This window comes from Crotalus tigris, unplaced genomic scaffold (genome assembly GCF_016545835.1).
Source record: "Crotalus tigris isolate CLP2741 ecotype Arizona unplaced genomic scaffold, ASM1654583v1 scf7180000018432.44079421565:4894166, whole genome shotgun sequence".
NCBI classification, from domain to species: domain Eukaryota; kingdom Metazoa; phylum Chordata; class Lepidosauria; order Squamata; family Viperidae; genus Crotalus; species Crotalus tigris.
Window position 1 is genome coordinate 1,592,501 of NW_024096999.1, and position 20,798 is coordinate 1,613,298.

General features: G+C 44.3%; 2 protein-coding genes across 13 annotated transcripts in view; one reads left to right on the plus strand and one right to left on the minus strand.

Annotated features, from left to right (window-relative positions):
• Positions 1-8,768, minus strand: part of FTO (FTO alpha-ketoglutarate dependent dioxygenase) — a 211,034-nt gene extending 202,266 nt beyond the window's left edge. For all 7 annotated transcript variants that reach the window (XM_039352395.1, XM_039352394.1, XM_039352391.1 and 4 more), the window contains exon 1: positions 8,548-8,768. In XM_039352395.1, coding sequence (XP_039208329.1) covers positions 8,548-8,589 — 42 coding nt within the window. In that variant the 5' untranslated portion in view covers positions 8,590-8,768. The remainder of the gene's footprint in view (positions 1-8,547) is intronic.
• Positions 8,769-8,915: 147 nt separating this feature from the next.
• RPGRIP1L (RPGRIP1 like) overlaps positions 8,916-20,798 on the plus strand; it is a 57,731-nt gene continuing 45,848 nt past the window's right edge. Inside the window, exons 1-8 of one of the 6 annotated variants that reach the window (XM_039352385.1) lie at positions 8,927-9,067; positions 10,563-10,699; positions 10,842-10,957; positions 12,740-12,884; positions 14,666-14,964; positions 16,171-16,255; positions 17,199-17,342; positions 19,665-19,770. In XM_039352385.1, coding sequence (XP_039208319.1) covers positions 10,882-10,957; positions 12,740-12,884; positions 14,666-14,964; positions 16,171-16,255; positions 17,199-17,342; positions 19,665-19,770 — 855 coding nt within the window. In that variant the 5' untranslated portion in view covers positions 8,927-9,067; positions 10,563-10,699; positions 10,842-10,881. Of the gene's footprint in view, positions 9,068-10,562; positions 10,700-10,841; positions 10,958-12,739; positions 12,885-14,665; positions 14,965-16,170; positions 16,256-17,198; positions 17,343-19,664; positions 19,771-20,798 lie in introns of those variants that run through there. The other 5 variants (XM_039352386.1, XM_039352387.1, XM_039352383.1 and 2 more) reach the window with 5 other exon arrangements.

Genomic DNA, 20,798 nt, shown 5'->3' on the forward strand with positions numbered 1-20,798 from the left:
ACCGAGTCGCTTTTTCCATTGTGTTCAGGTTGTGAATTTCTGCTATACGCAAATCCCTAAATATGGGGTGAAGCATCTGGACAGGTCGATGCAAGTCACATATATGAGTGAGAACGGCGTTCCTCAAACTTTGCAACTTTTTTTTTTATTGAAAAGTTTTATACAAGTTTTTTAATATAATATCTCCCCATCCCACCACCCCCCACCCCAACCCTCCTCCCCTCACTTCCCAGAGCTGATTACAGGGTTAAAAAAAAATAAACAAATTCTAACTAAACTTATCCAACTATACAAATAATAAAATCCCTAAAATACTTTAACTCTAAAACAAACAAACAAAAAATTCCAAGCAGAAACATAAATAACAATATAAATAATTTTAACTTTAAACTTTAAATTATTCAAAAACTAAATGATACTTTCTAATCCCATATTTGTTCTGTACAAAACTTATCCATCTTCTCCGCGCCGAGATGTATCTTTCTTGTGAATGATCCTTCAAATAAGCAGAAATTTTAGCCATTTCTGCTAAATGAGAAACTTTAAGCAACCAATCTTCTATAGTAGGCAAGGAGTCTTTCTTTCAATATTGCCCAACCAATAACCTTGCCGCCGTAATAAGATTCAACATTAAAATAGTTTCTTTAAACTTTGGAACTTTAAGATATGTGGATTTCAGTGTGGCCGGCTGGCTGGGGAATTCTGGGAGTTGCATCCCTTACCCAATCTAGCCCTGATGTTACCTAGTTTGGGTCATGAGACATCTGCAAGAAAACCACCAAGCTCAGAGAGACCCCAAAGTATGGTCCAAGAATCAGAATCGAGCTAGAAGGGACCTTGGAGGTCATCTAGTCCAACCCCTTGCTCAAGTAGGAGACCCTATACCATTTCACACAATTGGCTGTCCAGTCTCTTCTTAAAAACCTCCAGTGATGGAGCATTCACCGCTTCTGGAGGCAGGTTGTTCCACTGGTTGTCCTCACTGTTAGGAAGTTTCTCCTTAATTCCCTAATTCACTCCTTAATCATCTAGTTCAACAGCGATAGCAATTTTATTACGAGTTCTACCGAGAGATGTGTTGGTGTTTCTTTTGAGACTTCTCCAAATATCAGCGGATCTCAACGTTTGCTATTGACAGCTGACATGGGGGTAGGAAGAGCTTTGATTGAATAAAGAGATTTATCCAGATACTTCAGTTCTTCCGGCAGATTTGGCTTCTCAATGGATTAAAAAAACTTCCGTATCAACGAGCAGATCTAAAATCCCACCTCAAATCCAACTTGTCCAAATATTTTTTAAAAGAAACATTGCACAGCAACATTGGATTTGCAAATATAGATAGTCTTCAATTTACAATCATCCGTTTAGAGACTGTTTCAACGGCGCTGAAAAAAGTGTGGTACTCACACTTACGACCATAGTAGCATCCCCAGGGACACGTGATCAAAATTTGTGCACTTGGCAACTGACCTGTAAGAAAAGCCCTTCAATTGGGTACATCCACATCTTTAATAAACAAGAAGCGTCCGTTCCTTTACTTAGGAAAATCCAAGTATTTTTTGAGAAACACACAAAAGTGGAGAAAGGGGGAATTAAATGGAAAATTTGAACTTCTGCCCCAGTGGGTGAAGAGAGATAAATTCTTGACTGGATCTCTTTCGATAGCCAGAATTCCTACAACAAAACATATTTTTGTTGCTGATGTCCCACTTGACACTCCCAATGCTGATGTCCTGCATTTACCCAGAGGTCTATTTTACTCACAGTCAGAAATGTAAAGAAAGAAAGAAAAAACCTATAGTAAGCAGAAATATTCTGGGCTTTCTATTTTTTTATTTTTGCTTTTTTTGTTTTCATGTATAAGAAAATGCACAGAGAGATACTAAAAAGTTAAGATAGCCTCGGGTGATTCCATCACACCGTAGTGAGGTCGTTTTTAATCAAAGAAGGGAGCGGATGATCTTATGTTGTGATCGGAGAAAAAACAAAGATAAAAATCCACGTCCCCTTGAGGTGTTTTAGCCTGCATTTTAATGAGCAGAGACATTTGGTTATTAGCACATTAAAAACAAAGAAAGAAGCAAAGTCCTTGAAGAACATGCCAACATTTTGCCCGGCAAAGACAGTTTTCATTGATATTTGCTTCCCCCAAGTTATCACCTTGGGTATGCTACTAAAGATCATTTTTCATGGGCCTGTTACAAAGGTTGGATGTTACCTGTAAAATGATCACAATCGTTTGCGGAGTGAGATTTGAGGGGGTAAGCAGAGAGATGGGACTTTACACATAACTTATAGAGCCCTGCAAAGAGCAGCAACTGGAAACTCATCCAGGTAACTCATGCTTAGCCATAAAAGGGAAGTTCGTACTCTGCATCCCGGGTGGGGAACTATGTGGCCCTTTTAGGACCTGTGGACTTCAACTCCCATGCTGACTCAGGAATTCTGGGAGTTGAAGTCCAGAAGGAGCCGTAGTTCCCCACCTCCGTTCTACACGATGAGATTGGCAAGGTTGAGGAACAGTCTCCACCAAGCAGGTCGATGCAAGTAATATATATAAGTGAGGACCGCGTTCTTCAAAACTTAGGAACTTTAAGATATGTGGATTTCAATGTGGCGGGCTGGCTGGGGAACTCTGGGAGTTGCATCCCTTACCCAATCTAGCCCGGATGATGTTTGGGTCATGAAATGTCTGCAAGAAAACCACCAAGCTCAGAGAACGCCAAGGACTCATCATTGCGACCCTGAGCTACAAATATTCTCCTTTATTGGTATACCATAATACCGGGAAATCGGTCTTTGTTACAGTCATTCTCATCCTTCGGCCGAAGCAAGCTCATGTTCAGGAGCACTTCTGAATGTAGTTGCATGCACAGCTCAAAAACGAAGGAATGTTCCTCCCTTCCTTTGTATGGACCAATTCGGGGGGGGGGGGAGACACCCCTCACCCCCCCCCAAAAAAAACAAATTACCAGGACTCAACATGGAGAGGTTTTAGCTGACAATCTTATTTATTACCAAACAAAAACAATATTTTGCACCAAGCTGTTAAAAAACAAAACAAACCCAGAGTCTAATCATTTCAATTACACACTGTCACGGCAGCAATATTTAACCGTTTCCAAGCATGATTTCAAAGAAGAATGATGGTTTCCCCCCCCCCAAGACAATCCTGCACCAATTCGCCCCTGTTTTGCATATGACATGTGTACATTATTTTAAAGGCGGCTACCATGGAAGGCTGGCAGGTTTGTTTAGATTTAAATGAAGCGAGCTCATTTAGCTGGGCCGCCTTATTTATTTATTTTAGAACATAACATTAACATATAAAATACTTCGGGGATGGGGGAGGCGGAGAAAAGCTGATTTGTTAAGATAAACCCTGGTCCCATCCCTCCTATCAATCCTGCGCTAAGGTTCAATACCAACATTTAAAAGGCCCAGCGAAGGAAAACCTTCATCTGCTTTCGAGTGAGCAGCACAGAGAGAGACAGAAGAATTATAAGGAGTCCTTGGACTTACAATATTTCATTTTAGGGACCGTTCAAAGTTACAAAAGCACTGGGAAAAGCGAGTGATGGCCATTTTTTCCACACTTAGCGACCGTTGCACCATCCCCATGGTCGCGGGATCAAAATTCTGATGCTTGGCAGCTGACTCATGTTTACGACGGTCGCAATGTCCCGGAGGTCACGTGATTCCCCCTTTCGTGATCTTTGGACAAGCAACGTCAAAAATGGGGAAGCCAGATTCCTTTCGCCACTGTGGGACTAACGATTCGCTTAACGACCGTGGCAAGAAAGGACGCAAAACGGGACCAAACTCACTTAACAACTGTCTCACGTAGCCACAGCAATTTTGGGCTCCGTTCCAGTCGTAAGCCAAGGACTACTTCTGTTTACTTCTCAACGCACATGAAGCTATCCTTTCTCACATCTGAGGTTCTGCCCGCCGCGGGGCCGTGATGCCGTTCTCCAAACTCCCTAATCATCCATTGATTTAGTTTTCCGCATAGTTTATCATCTGAATCCAATGGGAACATAAAGAGCTATTTGGGAGGTCAACCACGGCGTGCTCAGAGGCCGACGTGATATCGACACCAGGTGGGGAAAAAAATAGCCCAATGCAGCCGATCAATACCTCGTTTCGCTACTACCGCTTTACACCCCGCACGCGCGCCTTACCCCCTTTTACAGCTATGAAAATAATAATCATGGGAACCGGGAAATAAATGCTTCCCTCCAGCTAAGCTCTTTGATTAGTGGAGGGCAGAGGTGACCAGAGCAGCTGCATCAAGGTAAGTTTATCACCTTATATAAAAACCGCTGAGATGAGCATCAAATCAACAGACACAGGATTCTTTAAAGGCGAAGAGCGACTTTCCTCAACGCGATGCTCTTTGCTGTGTTTAGGACTTCGTCTAAGTAGTCCCCGGCAATTCAGGAGCGCAATTCAGCCCAGATTTTCCATGGCTAAGTCAGACAGTCGTTAAGTGACTCTTGCCCCGCTTTACGACCTCCCTTTGCCACAATTGTGCAGTGAATTACCGCCGCTGCAATCTGCAACGCAGTTCTGAGCTGAATCCTTGACTTTGCTTGTCAGAAGACTGCAAAAAGGGATCGAATACGAATCGGTTGCCAAGCATCCAGATTTTGACCACAGGGATGCTACAACGGCCATCGGTGTGAAAAACAATCCTAAGTCACTTTTTTTCCAGTGCCGTTTTAATTCTGAACGGTCCTTAAAAAGAATGATTGAAGTAGAGGGGTACCTGTGCCCACAAATCTTGACGTAACTTATTAAAACCCACTGCTGTCTGACCCTCACAATATTCTTAAAGTTGTGAATATCATTGCACTGACGTGAGAATCCCTCTTTTCAGCCAAAGATGACCAGTGCTTGAAACCAAGAAAGAACATCCTTACTTCAAACAGTCCCACTATAAATGGATTTTGTGCAAGGGTGATCAGCAAGACTTGGAAAAGGTAATAATAATAATAAAGTTGGAAGGGACCTTGGAGGTCATCTAGTCCAACCCCCTGCTCAGGCAGGAAACCCTATACCATTTCGGACAAACGGCTGTCCAGTCTCTTCTTGAAAACTTCCAGTGTTGGAGCATTCACCGCTTCTGGAGGCAGGTGGTTCCACTGGTTAATTGTTCTAAAAGCTGTGAAGGCTCCAACGCTGGACGTTCCTAAGAAGAGACTGGACAACCATTTGTCTGAAATGGTATAGGGTTTCCTGCCTGAGCAGGGGGTTGGACTAGATGACCTCCAAGGTCCCTTCCAACTTTATTATTATTATTACCTCTTCCAAGGCTTGCTGATCAACCCTTGCACAGTCCATTTAGTGACGGTTTGAAGTTACAATGGTACTGAAAAAAGTGACGCATGCCCGTTTTCCACACTTAACGACCGCTGAAGCATCTCCAGGGTCACGTGATCAAAATTCAGCCACTTGGCACCTGACTCATATTTACGACGGCTGCAGTATCCCGGGGTCCTGTGATCCCCATTTCTCACCTTCTGACAAGCAAAGTCGATGGGGAAAAGCCAGAGGAGCTTAACAGCCCTGTGACTCACTTAAGAACGGCAGGTCATAAAGTGGGGAAGATTCACTTAACAACGGTCTTGCTAAGCAACAGAAATTTGGGCTCCATTGTGGTCGTAAATCGAGGACGCCTGTATTGGCAGATGCTTAAGCACTTGCAAGATACATCCTAAGCATATTTATAGCACACCGGAACGTGTTCCTGCAGAAGTTTCTCTCCTGTTTACATTTACCTGCTTAATAAATCTGGGCATAACTCAGCAAGACAAACCTGGCTCCTTAATTAAAAAGACCATTTAAAAAAAAAACCCAAAAGGAAAACAACAACAACAACAGAAGGACATCCTTGGGCTAAGTGCAAAGATTAAGCGCCTGTCCACCCAGCGGCCCTGTCCTCGCCAAAGATCCAACAGTTATTGAGGCCAGGTTTAAATCATGAAAAATCAACCAGCTAACGGCCTGCGCTCAATAGCGAGCAGAGAGCCCGCCTTGGATTAACACATTTCCAGTTATAACAAGTAATTTTACAGAGGATTAGTATCTTGATGGGCTGATCAATACGAGACTCGGCTGCCATTACCGATGAAGAGAAAATTACCCCTCTGGTAATCAAGAGGTGTGTATGTGTTAGTTCTCCTTCATTTACAAAAGCCATTATTGTAATGGTTCCAGCGTTAACAGCTGGGGCAATCTGAGCCGGCATCGGCCGTGATGAATTTTAAAACAGAGAGCATTTGCCACGCTCTCCATCTTACCTTTCATCGGCTCGCCTTCCTGAATCACGGCATTGTTTCCAAACCATAGGTGATGCATTGCACCCGATGTGCGTTATTCCTCAACAAGCTGTCTCGGTAATGGGGCTGGGGACCAACGGCTTAGCATCCTGGCCCCTTCCGAGCAGACAATTTTCGTTTTTAACTTTTACACACACACAATGTATGTGTTAGTGTGTGTGTATTCTTTATTTTTATACATATATAAGTCCCTGAAAAAAGTGACTTATAATAGCTTTTCACGCTTACAAACGGTTGCAACATCTGCCTGGACATGGGATCAAAATTCAGACTCTTGGCAACCGGCTCGTATAGCATATGGGCTATACCTTCCCGAGTCCAGATTCCACACAGGTTTTGAGGAGCATATGAGGGCTAAGATCCTGTGAGACATCTAGATACAGACAGACAAGCAGATACTGGGCAATCAAGCAGACACTGTGGTAGTAGACAAGGACCAGAAGACAACATGGTGATTGATGTAGCAGTGCCAAGTGACAGCTACATCAGGAAGGAGCATGAGAAGCTGGAGAAGCACCAGCGGCTGGAGGAGGAACTAGAGAAGATGTGGAAAATCAAGGCCAAAGGGGTTCCAGTAGGAGCACCCAATACTCCGACTCCAGTACTTCAAAGTGTCTATGAGGATTCTCAGTCATCCAGGTCATGGTTGTCCCAAAGATGCTTTTTCACGAGGCAACTGGACTTTCTCGTTTTTCTTTGAAGACGTTTCGCTTTTCATCCAAGAAGCTTCTTCAGTTCTGACTGGATGGTGGGTTCCCTTCCATTCCCCACCATCTAGTCAGAGCTGAAGAAGCTTCTTGGATGAGAAGCGAAACGTCTTCAAAGAAAAGTCCAGTAGTACTCCAAAGCCTTTACCACATCGTCATGAAGTCCAGCAAGTGAAAACCCCATTCCTGGGACAGATTATGTTCCTCAGCCATGGTATAACATGGTTCTGATACTGTCTAAATTTGTAAAAACAAGTTGATTATCCCTATTCTACACAGAAGAATCTGGAAGCCACTGGAAAGACTATGTCCTGCTCCAGAGATATGAAACCTGAAGTCCTATTGTTGAACTTCTAGAACAGAGTTTCCCAACCGTGGCAATTTCCAGGTATATAGACTTCAACTTCTAAGATTCCACAGCTATTTCTGAGCATTCTGGGAATTGGAAGTCTGCTTATTTTCAATTGGCCAAGGTTGGGAAACACTATTCTAGAAGCTTCATCATTGACCATTCAACTATTTGAGTGCTCCACAACATCTAATAGAACACAAATTCCTCTCTCCTATATGCTCTTTAATTCACATGGTTGTAGCACCTCATCTGAAAGTTTGATTTGCTTAAACATTTGAACAATTGGAGGCTGGCAAAGTTCACGCCACATTCCAGGCCCTCCATTATGATTTGTAAAACCGACTCTTGCACTGACACAACTTCATGGGGGTTAGCTTGATGAATCCACCTTGTAATCAATATTCAACTGATTACTTCCTCTAAAGTAGGAGCTCTCAGAAACTCTGGCTGCAAAAAAACTAGATTATCCCAGTGAATCTTAATTCCAAAGGAAACCGAAAGGAAACTAAGTTGACCAAAGCAAACACAATCTAATAACAACATAGTCTTACTTGTTGCAGTTTATGTTAGTAAACATATACAGGATGACAAAGTTACCAATCTTGCTGGAGGAACAATTGCAACCTTATGTGGTACCAGTGAAGGGGAATATGTTTATGATTTTGATATAAAGATACATAATAAAAATATAATAACAAAAACACATTAATTGCAACCTTCCCCAAATTGGCTGGAGAAGAAAATACATTAAAAAAGGCCAAGGATTCATTTCAACAGCCGTAGCAAGAAAGGCCGTAAAATGGGGGCAAGGCTCACTTCGCCCATGTCTTAGCAACAGAAAGGTTGGGCTCCATTGGGGTCATAAATCGAGGACTGCCTGTACTGGCTGGGGGATTCTGGGAGTTGAAGTCCACCAGTTGCCAAGTTTGGAGAGCCCTGCTTTAAGCTCTTGCATTTGAGGCTTGCACGGTCCCAGTTCTCTCCTCTCCCCTTTTCCTTTCCCATCCAAAGCCGAGATTTGCACGCTGAATTTGCAAACTGGGTTTGCAAGCCCATCAGTTCGGCTTTGGCTGGACCGGCGCACCTGCTGAGCATGCGCGACTTTGCTGGGGCTGCTGCTTTTTTTTTTTTTGCCAAGCTTTACCTTCGCCTCCTTCTCTCTTTCCTCCGCCCGAGTCCTCCTCATGGCCTTCGGGGACGAGTTTCTGCCGCTTTTCCCCACGTGCGAAGCAACCCGACCCGCTTCCCGCCCTGAAACCGTCGAGAAACAGCCGCTGCCCCAGCCTCTGAGCAGTTCGGAACCACAACTCCCGAGCTGCCCCGCGGCGCCTTCCGCCGGGCAGTGAAAATCCCGAAAACGCGGAAGGAGCGTAGTTTGCGTGCCACGACGGGAAAGCGAAGATCCCGCGGGAGAGAAATACAACTCCCAGAAGGCGGCGCGGTGGGGAAGGCGGGGAAAACGCCTCCCTGTGACGGGCGGAAGTGATGTTGGAGGTTAGCAACGGAGACGGTTGCTAACGGGGAAAGGCGACGCAGCGAGGAGGAGGAGGAGAAGGAAGAAGAGGAAGGCGGCTGTGAGCCGGGCAGGGACTCTGCGGAGGAGCCTGGCGGAGGAGGAGATGCAGGCGGGCTCGGAGGAAAGAGATCGGATGCAGCATCTGTAGGTGATTCTGCATTGATTTTATTTATTTATTTATTTATTTATTTAATGAGACTTATATACCGCTTTAAGTGCAAGCACTCTCTAAGCGGTGTACACCAGTAAGCAATGTATATATATATTTACATTGCCCCCAACAATCTGGGTCCTCATTTTACCTACCCCGGGAGGATGGAAGGCTGAGTCAACCTTGAGCCGGTGAGATTCGAACCGCTGACCTGCTGAACACAGTCAGCTAAAGTGGCCTGCAGTACTGCACTCGAACTGCTGCGCCACCTCGGCTCATTTTGATGGATTTGATTTGATGGATTGATTTGATTGACTGATGGATTGATTTTTGACTTTCTGGGGAGGCTTGATGCATTTTTCCTGAAAGATTTGGGGTTCTTAAAAGGAAGGGAGTAACCTCTGAGATTGTGGGGGGGTAGAAAGTGCTGCAGGCTACGGATTCACAAATACGCACCCAGGTTGTCCTCGAATTACGACACAGTTGAGCCCAACATTTCTGCTGCTAAAGGAGACGTTGGTGAAGTGAGCTTTGTCCCATTTTAGGACAGGTGGCAGTCCTGGCTAGAAGGGTCTTGGCACAACTTCTATAATAATAATAGTAATAGTAATAACAACAACAACAACACATCTGCCTATCCCACGTCCTTGGTAAGGACTTGATAGGTAGACAAAAATGGTAAATCCAGTCCGAACATCCGGCTGCGATGATCAATAATAATAATGATGATGATGATGATGATGATGATGATGATGTCTGGATAGTGGATGTGGCAGTGCCTGGAGACAGCAGAATAGAAGAGAAAGAACTGGAGAAGATAACAAAATACAAAGACCTACAAATAGAAATAGAAAGACTGTGGCAAAAGCAAGCAAGGGTAGTACCAATAGTCATAGGCTCCTTGGGTGCAATCCCAAAACAACTGGAGCACCACTTGAACACCATTGGCATTGACAAATTCGCTATTAGTCAATTGCAAAAGGCGGCCTTACTAGGAACTGCTTCCATCCTGCGACGATATCTGTAATACCATCAAACATCCACATCTGCCTATCCCAGGTCCTGGGTAAGGACTCGATAGGTAGACAAAATGCCAAATCCAGTCTGAACATCTGGCTGACTGTGCGATGATCCATGATAATAACAATAATATAGAGTTGGAAGGGACCTTGGAGGTCTTCTAGTCCAACCCGCTCCTCAAGAAGGAGACCCTGCCCCATTTCTTCATGTGCATCAGTTGCACCCTCCCTGCTCTCAGGCACCCGAGCCCTGGTCATCTCACGGTTGGACTACTGCCGCATGTTCCACCTGGGGCTGCCCTTGGAGAGTATTTGGAAGCTACAGCTGGTGTAGAATGCAGCTGTGTAGACACAGCTGTTGGCGAGCTGCCCTGCTTGCCAGTTTGCTTCTGGATCCGTTTTGATGTGTTGGTTACCATCTTTAAAAGCCCTTCCTGGTCCAAATTATCTGGGGAACCATCTCACTCCGATAGGATCAGCCCATCCCAACCACGCTGGCAGAAAAGGGATGTGGTGGACCCCGTCAGTCAAGGAATTCCGGCTGGAAGGGTCCAGGAGAAGAGCCTTTTCTGCTGTGGCTCCCACTCTCTGGAACATCGTGGCTCCCAAGGTGAGATCTGCACCCACCTTATTATTCTTCCGAAAAGGCCTAGAGACCAAGGGCCCCTCATTACAGTCCTATCTATAAATATTCTCCTTTAGTAACGCAATGTAATTTGCTCTGTTCTGCGTGTCGTTTGTTTTATCAACAGGGAAAGAAATTAGCAGTGCAGTGCCATTTCGACGTCAACTATGTCTGGCACAGCAGATGAAACATCGGAAGATCTTCCCGTGAGAGATGTAGGTCTAAACCTCGCAGGACATTCAGGTTTGTCGCCCTTCTTAGAACTAAGTCCTTCACGCCTTTATATTGTGGAAAGGTTTTTTTTTTTCTGCTAAATTGTCTCAGAGGGTACATAACAATATCATTTATTTTGTTTTTTATGAAGCAAGCTGTAGCTTCCTTCCAGTTTGACTCCAACCATACTGATTATGTCCTCACCAAGGGTTACAGCAGCGGTTCTCAACCTGTGGGTCGCGACCCCATTTGGGGACGAACGACCATTTCATGGGGGTCGCCAAACAACGCGATCCGCCATTTTTTTTCTCAGCTGGCGCAGGGGGTGGCGCCGCGCAGCCGTGCCATGCATGGGGCAGTGCCCCCATGCGCGCCGCGCATGGGGCAGCGCATGGGGGGTGGCGGCGCGCATGCGCACCACGCAGGGGCGCCCCGCGCATGCGCACCACGGAGGGGGCGGTGCCGCACATGCGCGCCATGCGGGGGCAGCCAGGGGGCGGTGCCGCACATGCACGCCATGCAGGGGGTGGCGCAGGGGGCACCGCCGTGCCTGCGTGCCGCGCAGGGGGTGGCGCCGCGCATGCGCGCTGCCTGCTTATGACCGGGGTTGTCAGTCTAAAAAGATTGAGAACCACTGGGTTACAGGGACACGGTGGCTCATGAGTTAAAGACGCTGAGCTTTTCAAGACCCCAGTGCCACCTGATGGGGTGAGCTCCTGTCCCAGGCTCCATCTCCTGCCCACCTCGCAGTTTGGAAGCATGCAAATGCAAGTCGATCAATAGGTATCGCTTTGGTTGGAAAGGAAGAGCGTTCTGTGTGCCTCAGGATATCATCATGCTGGCCACATGATGACCACGGAAATGTCTTCGGACAACACTGGCTCCCTCAGCTAAGAAACCGAGATGAGCAGTGCCCCCTGTAGTCAAACACAACTGGGCAGGGGAATCCTTTACCTTTGTCTTTAGAGAGTTAAAGAGATGTATGGATCCCTGAGGTTACCTGTTTGGGGTTTTGAATGTCAGCCCTTTACTGTAGATCAGGCTAGAGAAGTAAGGCATGTACTACTTTTACACTATTGCAGAGCTGTAGTAACAGAAACTTGCACATTTGAATGTTCTTCCTCCCTCTGTCTTCACATGAACCAGGGAGGGGCTCATAATTTACTCATCTTATTTTCTTGCCCCAGACTCAGGCCTCTTTTCTCTGACCTTTGCCTGCCTGCCTGCCTGCCTTCTCTCCCTCTCTTTCTTTCTTTCTTTCTTTCTTTCTTTCTTTCTTTCTTTCTTTCTTCTCTCTCTCTTTCTCTCTTCCTTTCTTCCTTCCTCCCTTTCTTCTCTCTCTCTCCCTCCCTCCTTCTTTCTTTCTTTCTTTCTTTCTTTCTTTCTTTCTTTCTTTCTTTCTTTCTTCTCTCTCTCTCTCTTTCTCTCTTCCTTCCTTCCTTCCTTCCTTCCTTCCTTTCTTTCTTTCTTTCTTTCTTTCTTTCTTTCTTTCTTCTCTCTCTCCCTTCCTTCCTCCCTCTTTCTTTCTTTCTTTCTTTCTTTCTTTCTTTCTTTCTTTCTTTCTTTCTTTCTCAATGGTCACTCTCTCTAACTTCTATCCTGAGCTGGAATCTTGAACTTGTACTTCATAAAGCCCTAAGCGGTAAAAGGATCCATTTCACCCCATGAGCTCAGCCTTCTCTAAAGCCATTGCAGAGGAGTTCACAAAACTTTCCTGCACTCAAATCTGTCATCAGCAAAATTGATAGTAGCCCTAAAAAAAATAATAATAATAATCCTTGATTCCTCTTCCTCCTCCTCCTCCTTTTGCAGATCCATCAACCGCCCAGAATGTAAAGGCTCGGCAAACTGTGTCACGAATTCACCGGGAGGACCTTGAAGATCGATACTTCCGCTTACACGAGGAGAACATCTTGCTGAAGCAACATGCCCGTAAGCAAGAGGATAAAATCAAAAGGTCCGGCTTCCTGATTGACTCCTTAAAATGTGGCTTGTAAAGTGAAACACAGGTTGTCCTCAGCGTGCGGCCACAACTGAGCCCCAAATGTATGTGGCTAAGTGTTAAGTCAGTTTTGCCCCATTTTACCACCGTTGTCAAGTGAACCACTGCAGTTGTTAAATTAGCAACAGAGTTGTTAAGTGAATCTGGCTTTCCCCATTGTCTTTGCTTATCAGACGGTCGCAGAAGGGGATCCCGTGATCGCACGACACTGCAACCGTCCTAAATAGGAGTCCGTTGCCAAGCATCCGAATTTTGATCACCTGACCATGGGGATGCTGCAACGGTCATAAGTGTGAAAAACAGTCACAAGTCACTTTTTTCAGTGCCATTGTCACTTTGAACGAACTGTTGTAAGCCCAGGAGCCCCTGTAGTTGAAGAGTGCATCCTATCGTGGGATAATACGTAATAATTAGGCCAGAGACCTTTTAACGCTTCCTTTTTTTAAAAAAAAAAACACCAAATTCTTAAAATTGTTTTAAGGAGCTTAACTCAGCTTCGTGAGACTTTAACCGTCTGTCTTCACTACGGCAAGTCCCTTCGGTGTCATCCATCCCCAAGGGCATAACCACGGAGCCTCAGGCAGATGTTTTTCGTTCTGTTCCGTTAAAGGGGAAAAAAAGTAGGAGTTTACTTTTTAAAAAAAAGGAGGGGGGGGGAAATCCTCAAATAGATGAAGTGTCTCTCTGTTTTCAGACTCCCGTCTGGATTCCCACAAAGGAAAAGAAATGAAATGTCTTCCCATAAAGTAGATGCAGCCGTCAGAGATGCGCAACCAATTTTGCAAAGTTTTAAAACCTCCCTCCTCCTCCATCAAAGCCACCTTTTCTTTCTTAGTCAGCCAAGTCTTTCTCCCTGACCCAATCCTTCACTGGGGCGAGTATCTTCTGGTTTTGGGGGTATTACATCAGCCCTGCACGCTCCCGGGTCTTTTGTTCTAGCTTCCCTCTGTTTATCAAAACTCAGAGGAATCAAAGGTACGGCTCTGGAGATGCCAAAAGCAAAGACTTCTTCTTTTTTTTTTTTTACCCTTTTAAAATTAGATGAAAACCATTCCTCCTGCATCCAATTATTATCCAACCACGAGCTGTTAAGCCTCTCCTAAGTGTGTTAGCCTTATTTGCTAAGTATCAGACGCAGCAAGGCACAGGGGATGATTAAAAGCTGGCCTCGTCCACCTATTCCTTTTTATATTTCGTTTGGTGGAAAACGGCATGGTTTTTGTTCCCCTGCTCTTGCATGGAAGCAGAAGACATCAGCGGAATGTGTGACACATTGCAAGCATCTATGGGGGAGTTTAACATCATATGGATCTCGTAGCCTTTGTGCCTGGCCTCACCACATCCCGAATCTTTAACGACACTTACCAGGGCCCAGAGTTTCTTAGCGAGGTCATACGTTCCAAATTTTGAGCAGCATATGGAGCAAATATGCGTCCTTTCCCACTTGACTAAACTTTCAATGATAAGCCTTAGGAAACTATTATTTGTCAGTACTATAAAGCAGATTGCTGCCCGGTGGTTTCAATTATCTTCAAAGGCCGCTTCGGAGGCTGTGGCTAGTTATATGGAAACCTGAAATTTATTACTCAGGTTCGACGCCGAAGTCTTCACAGTGATTATGTTCCTTTCAACAAAGTGCTTTTCGTGCTGATGTGTGTGTGTGTGTGTGTGTGTGTATGTGTGTTTTGCCCCTTCCTTCCCTCCCCCCCCATTGGATACATCTGATGTCTCCTCAGAATGGCCACGAAGTTAATACGGCTCGTTAATGACAAGAAGAAAGCGGAGCAGATCAGTGGCGGCCCCAGGCGGGTGGGTCAGGACGTGGAGATGGAGGAGGTGATCGAACAGCTTCAGGAGAAGGTCCGGGACTTAGAAAAGCAGAACGAAATGATACGCAACAGGCTGATTTCTACCAAGCAGCAACTTCAGCTTCAAGGCCATAGACACGCGCCCTACAATTATGTCCAGGCTCGGGTTAACACAGGACTCAAGAAGGCGACTGAAGGTGTGAGGGCCCATGAGGCCACCCCGAAAGGTATTGGATTGAGCCTTTCACGGTCTTTGTTTCAGGTAGGGAAGAGGTTAAACCTAGGTCTTAGGTGCCCAAGAAATAGTTTCATGGGTGGAAACTAATCAAGGAGAGAAGCCACCTGGAATTAAGGAGAAACTTCCTAACAGTGAGGACAGTCAACCAGTGGAACAGAAGTTGCCTTCAGAAATTATGGACGCTCCATCACTGGAGGTTTTGAAGAAAAGGCTAGACAGTCACTTGTCTGAAATGGCATAGCATCTCCTGCTTGAGCAGGGGGCTGGACTAGAAGACCTCCAGGGTCCCTTCCAGCTCTGGTCTGATTCAGAAGGTCAGGCTTTTGGACAATTGGGACATTTGTCCTTGAGGTCAAATGTAAGGACATCAGCAAAGTCGCCGATATAAATCAGAAGGGTGACAGTTGATTTAATTCTGTGAATTTGAGTTGATTGAATTCTCCCCATTTTTTTTTTATCATTTCAGAGAAGCCCTGGGGCAGGGGTAGGCAACCTTGGCTCTTTTATGACTCGTGGACTTCAACTCCCAGAATTCCTGAGCCAGCCATGCTGAGGTGACAGGGAGAGGTTTCCATGCTGAGCCATGCTGGCTCAGGAATTCTGGGAGTTGAAGTCCCCGAGTCATAAAAGAGCCAAGGTTCCCCACCCCTGACCGCGGGGATGATGCAACAGTCATAAGGGTGAAAAACGGCCAAAAGTCATTTTTTCGGTGCCGTTGTAACTTCAAACGGGTCACTGAATGAACAATTGTAAGTCAAGGACTCCCTGTATTTCTTAAATTTCTTCTGGGCCTCAGGAGTTTGGCATTTGCTATAGTGAGCTTGATTTTCGGCTCCAAACTCTCTTGGAGCTGCAGAATAGATCCCAGATCTCTGAATCAAGATCAGTCTTCTTCATTTTAAGACTTCTTTCTCTGTGGTCAAGGTTTCCTATCTTCTGTAGAGTGGTATAGAGGTACACCCCTCAGCATCAGCCATCTTTTATGGTTCGTGCTGCAAACGTTAAGAGGATGAAGGATGTCCTTAGGGGTCTTGTGTTCCTGTCCAAGCATCTTACTTAATAAATACGTAAAGGTTTGATCACGGTGGTGATGATGATGATGAATCCATTATTTTTGTCCTCTTGGATTGACTTCCCAGTCAACAAACATGCTTCTCTCTTTGTTTCTTTCCCTCCATTGAACCTTTCCTACCAGGGATGAGATTGCAGAACGTAGAAGAATTGCCTCCCAAGTATGGACACAGTTTACTTGAAGAAGCAAGAGCAGAGATAAAAAACTTGTACGGCTTTTTTTGGAATTCTCTTCCTCCTCCTCCCCCTCCTCCTCCTCCTCCTCCTCCTCCTCCTCTTCCGCCTCTGATCAACCTCTTAAGCTTCTCAAGAAAAGTAAAAAAAAAAAAAAATCAAGATCAGGCAAGTCCTGTTCAGTGTTGTTAAGTTCTCCTATAAAAGGTCGACATTGAATTTCTCAAGGCCCTCTAAAACTCTTGGCAGTTTGGTGGACCCTCTGGGATTTTTGAAGCCATTTGTGGGTATTTTCCCCCCCAAAATAAAAATGCTGGTTAAGCTTGGTTTGACCGTTTGTAAAAGGGCTGCCTTGTTGGGTGTGGTTGGTACAAAGCGCCCGTTTCCAAAAGTCAAAACTAACGAGGTTGTTCGTTACATCTCTGCCTATCTCAACCTCTATATCCCCCCAAATGATCTTTGCCTTTTTTTGGAGAACTAGTGATCACACTTGCATGCATGCATACATACATACATACATACTGAATAGCAACTTATTGCTATTAATGGCAATGATCAACACTTATAATTGTAATTCAGAATAGAAGAGAGTTTAGATGTCTTTTCTAAATCAAGTCCTGTATCAAGCCCAATTTATATATTTCAGGGTTGTTGGTTTTTTTGCTTTCTAGTTATGGCAGTTTTAGAAAAGAACGTTGGCACGTTGATCAAGAAAAAATAACCATACTTTTTTGGGGGAACATGTTGTTTCTTCAAGTATTATTTTAACTAAATAGCTCAGTGAATTAGCAAAGCCGTTAGCCGTCTTTCTGAAATTGTAAGCTTCTTCCAATGACCTCTTTAGAATAACACTGATCAGCTTGCATTCCCTCCCCCCACACACACACACCTAAACCTGCCGTTTTCCTTCTGTGTTCCGTCTTTTAAGTTGACGTTTTCTGCTTTTTCATGGGGAAAACTGGCTCGGTTGAATTGAAGGGAGAATGAGCTGGAATCACTCCGGGGACAGAATCAAGAGTTGGTCCTTGCGATCGAAATGCTGAGAAGTGAAAAAAAGAAAAAAGAAGAGGAGTTCGAAGCCGCTCTCCTCCAACTGAAAGAGCAGCAAGCCACAGGCCAACGGTAGGATAAAACAGAAAGATCCATCCGATCAAATTAAGAGTTCAACGTTACAGTTGCTCAGTGTAAGCATCCTCTTGACAGCCCTCGGAAGGTGGTGGTGGGTGGAAAATCCTTTGCTTCTTAATATCCCGTGTGCATCTTAAGGTCATTAACTTGACGGGAACGCCAGCAAACACACTCCAGCGGATTGCGGGTTTTTTTTCAACCTCAACAGCTTTAAGATGTACGCTACAATTTCCTGAATCCCTTTGGGCAGATTCGTGGGGAATTGTGGGACTTGAAGTCCACCCCTCTTAAAAAGTTGCTCAAGTTGAGAAACGCTGAGTATATAATGCTGGACAAGGATTTTTTTTAAAAAAATAAATAAATAAATGACTGTACAGTTTGTAGTTGTGGTGGAATGTAGTGGGGAGAAAGGAGAGAGGGGCTACTTCCCAAAGAGACAGTGTGGACAGGAAGAGGGTGAAAGGGAACAGTTCCCTGGCAGTTCGCGGTGTCTATCGTTTTTGCGGATAACTGACTTCGTCTAGGCAAGAATCTGTCTTTAGGTTTACAGCGATAAGGAAACATCTTTTGTTAAGCGAGACATTTGATAAACGAATTTTGCCCCATTTTATGTCTTTTGTGGCCACTATTGCTAAATGAGTCGATGCAGTTGTTAAGTTAGTTTTGACTTTGCATGTCAAAAGGTTGCAAAAGGGGATCACGTGACACACGCCCCCCGTGACACAGCAACGGTCATAAGTATGAACCAGTTGTCAAGCAGTTGAATTTTGATCACGTGACCCTGGGGATACCGCAAAGGTTGTAACTGTGAAAAACGGTCCCTTTTTTCAGTGGCCATTGTGACTTTGAACCGCCGCTAAATGGATCCTTGTAAGTCACGAACTAGCGACACTCAGAAATAACTCCCCATATTATTTTCGGTTCTTTATGCCTGAGATTAGTAGCTTGGTTCTCATGGTGCTAAGCCTAGCGTGGGAAATTCAAAATAAAACCACATGATGGCCAGGATTACATGTGAACTAGACCCACAGCATTAGGGTGTATCAGTATAACAGAAATGTAAAATGTAAAACAAATATATTTGTGGAGCAGAACATACTTCAGTGTAAAACTACAGCAAAAGATAATCTTTCTTGTGGCAAATGTCCAACAAAGCAGGGAATAGGTGCTATTTTTCTTGAAAAAGACAACCAGCAATGAGGGCCTGCTGCCATTTTCTGTTGTGGCTTGAAACTACAATAGTTTCCTGTCTTATCTGGATCTGGCCAACAGACACACACACAAACACACACACACACCCATGGAATATCTAGACAATCTTGGTAATTAAGGGCTGTTGAGCTAACATCTGTAGGACACGGACAACTTTTTAAAAAACTCCTTTTTATATGTGTGTGTGTGTGTGTGTGTGAGAGAGAGAGAGAGAGAGAGAGAGAGAGTTTAAGTTTTCAGCTGGTTTACAGATGTATAAGCTTTGTAGTCTAATTTCTGGTTCCAGCAGTGGAACAATTTTTCCAATCTGTCTTTAGCAGATAAGTATTGGGGGGAGAAACAGCGTATTTCAAGATGTGAGATTCTGTTCTTCTGTTTATCTTCTTCCTTTATTTGGTATTAGCACTTAAGCCCCTTTAAGGAGTTTCCTTTAAAAATGGTCTTGGTCTGATGCACCCATGCAGAAAGAATAACAATGAGATCAAATGTTATGTTTCTGATATCTTATCTATATTTAGCTGGGCAATAACTTTTCACAAGATAAAATTATGAATTTGCTATTGAATCTCGGCAAGGGAAATATATAACAGAATCTTAGCCCTATAGAATTTCGACTAAGCTGGTCAGTGTTAAAATACATCTGCAGCTTATTTGAATGCCGGTCTCAAAGTATCATCTATGTAAAATATTAAATCATTGGCCTTGGAAATAGTTGAGCTGAGGAAGGAAATAAGTTCCAGGGGGAAAAAATGCTAGTAAAAAGTAATTATCCAACAGCAAAAGTTTGAAAGTTGCTTGATAGCAAAATTAAATTATCTGCCTATTATAAACATCAATGCCATTAGCATTCTTCAACCCTCTTCCACTGAAGCATGGATTGATTTAACTATCTGCAATGTTTATTTAAAGAAAAATAATTAAATTGACTTTTGGCCATGCTGATGTTTTTTTCCCCTGGACTGCGTTAGAAATTAAGAAGCTATAAAGAAACTGTTTTGAAGGCTACCAGTTTCAAGATCAAATTTACATGGTGGCTTGCTTTAGTAATAAAATCTGACCATGGTTTTCTCTCTTTGGGAAAAAATAAAAATTCCTTTTTTGGAGGCTATGCATTCGAGACAACGTAGAGATGATCAAGCTCCACAAACAGCTTATAGAGAAAACCAGCGAGTTTGCAGCATTGGAAGAAAAGTTGCTTCAGCTTCAGGAGGTAAGCAGATCCTTCAGGTGTCTCATCCAGATCCAGGTAATCTGACCCCGCCCTCGAGCACAGCCTCGGTCATCTCCTACGTAATGACCGGGAAACCTTTTAATTGCATTTGTCTTAATCTTCCTCACTTCAGCAATACTAGGAAGGGTTCATGTTCTGTACTCTTTGCTGTGTCTAGATCACATCCACAGCGAGAGGATCTCCTGGATGCTCAGTTGGCATCACGTATTGTGTAAATGTATTTATTTATTATATTTATATGGGCGGTGCAGTGGCTCAGCAGTTAAGACATTGGGCTTTTCGGCTGGAAAGCCAGCAGTCCTGAGCACCACGTGATGGGGTGAGTTCCCGTCCTCACCCCAGCTCCTGCTCACCTAACAGTTTGAAATGTGAGTAGATAAATAGGTACCATTTCGATGGGAAGGTACATTATGCTGGCTACATGATGGTGGAAATGTCTTCGGACACCACTGGCTCAATGAAATGGAGATTAGCACCATCCTCTATAGTCAGCAACGACTAGCGGAGTAAAATCCGTAGAGTCTCCATTACCTTTTTTAATTACCGTATTTCCCCCAAAATAAGACCCAACTGGAAATAAGCCCTAGCATGATTTTTCAGGGTGCTCGTAATATAAAACCCACCCCCAAAATAAGCCCCAGTTAAAATGGTCAGCCAGACAGCTGCATTTAGTACCGTATTTCCTCGAAAATAAGACCTAACCTGAAAATAAGCCCTAGCATGATTTTTCAGGATGCTCGTAATATAAGCCCTGGTTAAGATAGTCAGCCAGACGGACACATTTAGTACTGTATTTCCCAGAATATAATCCCTAACTGGAAAATAAGCCTTTAATGCATCTTTTGGAGCAAAAATTAATATAAGCCCTAGTCTTATTTTGGGGGGGGAAACGGTATATTTAAATGCTGCCCATCTGACTGTCAAGCAACACAGTGGGGCTTACAGCATCATAAGAACACAATATAAAACAACGAGAACAGTAAAGCTATTTAAAAACATTCTTAAGG